Raw genomic sequence first — 4,865 nt, 5'->3', positions numbered from 1 at the left:
ACACTGCTCCTGAGTAAACATCACTTCTAGATCCTTTTCTAACTCGTTATCGAATTGCTCCTGAGTTAGCTGGTCCTCTAGTGCTTGCTCCTCATTGGTTGGGTGCTCATCATGCTCGGGGCATCGGGCTACACTGTCTGGTGTCCGCGACATTTTTTCACGCTTTGTTCTAATAGATGCAAGAAAGTGTGCTTTAGGTACACGAGAAGGTATAAGAAATCAAAAAGGGCTATAAACCAAAGTAGTCCTATAAAACAACAATATATCAAAAAAATAGTAGTAGCAGTGGTAGAGGCCTCAGAAACATGTCAATCATCATCTGATCTTGAACTTGGAGCATGAAGGCATCATAACAGAGAAGAGAGAAGGTAATGTAGGGGCGGCTGCTAATGATGCCAAGTTCCTCACAAGTTCTTGATCATCAGCTCATATTCCATATAATGTATGGACTTGGACAATTTCATCATCGGCAAAACAAAGGAGAGGAGAGGAGAGGGGAGATTTAGCAAAAAAACCAACAGCTGCTTAGCAAACAAAGTGCAGCAGCTGATGGCAAAAGACAGGACAACAAGTCCTGGGCGAGTCCTGGGAGATTTGGCAAAAAAACAACAGTAGCCAACAGTTAGTAGCTAGAAGTAGCCACTTAGGAGTAGTAAGTAGAAAGTAGTTGAGTAGAGTAAGTGTAGCAGTAGAGTGGTAGTAGTAGAGTAAGAGCAGCAACCACTTAGGAGCCTAGTTATTCAGACCGGACCGGACCGGCGGTTGGACCGCTAAAAGACCGAACCAGAGCTTAGACCGGTCCGGTTCACTTAAAAGACCGTATGTGCAATCGAACCGCTAAAAACCGGTTAAACCGGCCGGTTTTTTACGGAACCGGCGAACCGGGCGGTTCCATGCGAACCGGCCGAGTCGATGCTGGTAGTCAGCGTGTGTCACTGCGCCTGCTCCTGATTGGTCCCCGGGTGACGGGCGCATGCGCCTGCGCCTGCCACAGTGCCACTGCTGTGGGTACGTCCCGCTGCGGCCCCCGCCTGGTTGTTACTGCCGCAGGTGTTCACACATCACGCTTTGGAGAGGATGTGTGTCCCGTTTGAATTTTGGTGGCTGTGACGTCACCAAATTAAATATATAATACATATATTAAATAACATGTATAATATATAAATTTCAAATTTTCATATCTTTTTCATACTAGCTCCAAATTAGACAAATAATATATATATTTTGATTACCACAACGAGCTCTTTGCAATGGTGCACTTATATTTAGCATTTGAGATTGTTCTGCATTTGTGATTTGTGAATATTTCAATTACTATTCTATTTATTCTGTTTTGAATTATCACAATGAGATTATTCTCACACTTGATGTTTTGAATTAATTTGCATGTATGAATCTTATGGTTGAACAATTAATTTGTGTTGTTTACCATCTATAAATTATTAATTATATCATATATATATATATATATATATATATATATATATATATATATATATATATATATATATATATACATCGGTTCATTATATTTCTGGCCGGTTTGATTCAACGGTCCAAAACAATTGAACCGGCGGTTCAACCGGTTCTAAACGGTTGGACCAGTGAACCAACAGCCTCGCCGGTTCGATCTCCAGTCCGGTCCTAATAACTTGGCTTAGGAGTAGTAGTAGGAGCATCACTGAAAGTATAGCAGCAGTAGGAGTAGCAAGTACAGGGAGGAGTAATAGGAGTAGTAAGAGGAGTAGTAGGAGTAGTAAGAGGAGGAATAGTAGAAGGAGTAGTAGTAGGAGGAGTGGTAGGAGTAGTAGTAGCAGCAGCCACTACACACCAGCAATATATAAGAAAAAACAGAGAAGGAGTGGTAGTAGTAGAGTAAGAGCAGCAGCCACTTAGGAGTAGCAAGTAGTAGTAGTGAGTAGAAAGTAGTAGAGTAGAGTAAGTGTAGTAGTAGAGTGGTAGTAGTAGGTGCTATAATGAAAGATAGGGAAGAGGGCAGAGTAGCAGCCAATACTAGAGTAGTATAGAGTAGTAATAGAACAGCAGCAGCAGTAGGAGGATAGTAGTTTCTAACAGTATAGGGAAGAGGACAGCAGCAGTAGTAGAGCAGAGTATAGGGAAGAGGACAGCAGCAGAGTAGTAGTAGTTTCTAAGAGTATAGGGAAGAGGACAGCAGCAGTAGAGCAGCAGCAAGAAGACTCACTGTGTATATATAAAACAGTGGGCATATATAAGCATATATTAAAACAGTTGGCATATATAAAACAATCTATTTTCAAGTGTTCAAGAGCCATCTAAGTTTCATGCTAGAATTAATAATACAGCATGATGATTGATCTACCCACTCAGGATTCAGAAAGCTCCATGCCCCATCCATCCATCATTCCATCATGCATCAAGGTCGGCACAAGGCAAGAAGGGAGGGTCACTGACAGGTGGGCCGCGAGCCTGCACCAGGCCCACGTGTAGACCCAACAGCTCGTGCAGTGAGCTAGTGATAGGTAGGCTGTCCGTCACAGGTCACGCCAGACGATGGTACGCTAATAACATTAGGTCTAACATAATTTCTCTAATAATAGCACATGACTCATCGTCTGAATAGTTCTGCAAGGCATTCTCGTGTAATCTTAAAATGTACACATGAGCCTCGCTCTTGATGAAGAACTAGCTTTTCTCTCTCCTATCAAAATCCAAAGAAAATATACTTAGAGCTAGCTAGCTCATAAATTATCATGGAGCTGCTAGTAAACGTGGAAGAGAGAGAACAATATTTATATCATATTGTGAGTGCGAACCTCTAGGACTCTGATCTCACTCGCCTTCTCGCTCATGTCATGGATGGCCGGCCATGGCCATGGCCTGATGGCCAGATGGGAGAGAAAGCCTACTACTAGCTGCCACTGCCAGGAATAATAATGGAATATGGATTTCACTGCAAGCAAGCAAGCAAAGGGCAAAGGCAGTGGCTGCAACAGCAAGGAATCTAGTAAAAATTCCTTCTACACTGCATTGCCTGGAATCTCAAGCCTGCAGACATGGGGACACAGGGAACATCATGCCTTCTACGGCCCGAAACTGCATCCCACTCCTTTTTGTTTGTTTTTCCTAGCTATAGCTACTAGCACACGCTATTTCCTACGGCCAAAAAACAATATACATGTCGCATTTTAAGGTATATATTTATACAAAATATTACCAATATCTGTATATTATCCATCGATACTATTAAGTGTTAAGCACTATAATTATTATTACCTCTTGTGTATATATCTCTAATGAAACTTAAGAAAAATTGACTTGAGATGTGCATTCTTTTTGGATGAAGCCTCCCAGGAATGGTGTAGGAGTAAAGGTCAACAACATCGGCCACTCTAGAATTTTCTACGGACCATGATAGCAATATAGCACAGATATATACATAATGATAGTAAAAGTATTTAACAAAATATGATCACAAAAGAATATCAGCTTTTCAAATGTGTGCTTGTTCTACTAAATGCATAGCACGTAATACTCATCATCTTCATATTAGCATGTATCAACTAAAAATTACCAGAGATCTGATACTTAGCGGTCCAGATGGACGATGTGCACTGGCGTGCGGGGGTGGGACGCCGGGGTGCTCGGGCGGGACACCGAGGGTCGGCGCGCGGCGGGGGCCGGGCGTGGGACGTCGGGGGTCGGTGCGCGGGGGCGGGACGCCGGGGGTCGGCGCGCGGGGGCGGGCGCCGGGGGCCGGGCGTGGGACGCCGGGGGTCGGCGCGTGGGGGCGGGACGCCGGGGGCGTGCGGGGGCGGGACGCCGGGCGTCGGCGTGCAGGGGCGGGCGCCGGGGGCCGGGCGCGGGACGTCGGGGGTCGGCGCGCGGGGGCGGGCGCCGGGGGCGTGCAGGGGCGGGCGCGGGTGCGGGACGCCGAGAGCGCCGGGGGCTGGTGTGGGCGGGCGCGGGACCTGCGACGAAAACCCTAGGCGCGGGCAGCCTGTCGGCGTTGGAGGAAGAAGACAACGCCCAGACGATGACTCCCGTGCGCTTCTTGCTATTTATACCCGGTACTATTTGTAGGGGCGGTTCCTGATCCAGTCGCCCCTACAGCGGTTCATGATCTAGCCGCCCTTATAAATGCATTTTTAGGGGCGGTTTCTGATCCAACTGCCCCTACAAATATTTTCTTTTTTTAAAAATATAAGTTCTATATTTTTTATATCATAAAAACACAAAGTAATATAAAAAAATATGTATATGCACAAATATAATATTTTGTATTATTCTATATATGCACAAATTATAAATTCTATATTTTGTAGTCAAAACAATATAGAAAACAAAAAACAAAAATTAAAAATTTGAATTTTAAAACTTCAACTATAATTTTATGACATTAAATGAAATAAAATGAAAATATTATAAACATAAAAGTTGTATAACTCATCAACATGTACAACTTTTATTTTGGTCATCTTGTCATGTGACTTTGTTTGAACGATTCAAATTTTGAAATTCAAATAATTTCAACTTAAAATAATATTTTAAAAGAGTAAATGATTTCAGATGAAAAACTCATGAATATCAAAGTTGTAGAACTCATCAATATGTACAACTTTTATTTTGATCATATTTTCATTTGACCAAATTTGAACAGTTAAAATTTTGAATTTCATTAAATGACAACTTCAAACAAGATTTTGAAACCTTAAATGATTTCAACAATAAAAGTCATGAACATAAAAGTTGTTGAAATCCTCACTATCTACAACTTTTATTTTGGTTACTTCTTCATGTGACAAAGTATTAGTAAACATTGTTCATAAATTCACATATGACTCATAGTTTCATAAACTATACGAGAAACATGTTGATTTATGAAC

The 4,865-nt window shown here is 42.5% G+C and overlaps 1 protein-coding gene across 1 annotated transcript; it reads left to right on the top strand.

The window, feature by feature from the left end:
- The first annotated feature begins 3,533 nt into the window (after nucleotides 1–3,533).
- Nucleotides 3,534–3,968, top strand: LOC136536940 (uncharacterized). Its single transcript, XM_066529071.1, has one exon. It carries the CDS (start codon nucleotides 3,534–3,536, stop codon nucleotides 3,966–3,968), a length of 435 nt encoding a protein of 144 aa, XP_066385168.1.
- Nucleotides 3,969–4,865: the final 897 nt, after the last annotated feature.

This window comes from Miscanthus floridulus, chromosome 2 (assembly GCF_019320115.1).
Source record: "Miscanthus floridulus cultivar M001 chromosome 2, ASM1932011v1, whole genome shotgun sequence".
Classification (NCBI taxonomy): Eukaryota; Viridiplantae; Streptophyta; class Magnoliopsida; order Poales; family Poaceae; genus Miscanthus; species Miscanthus floridulus.
The sequence above is the reverse complement of the archived record's forward strand: the minus strand, read 5'-3'. Positions and strand labels throughout refer to the sequence as shown.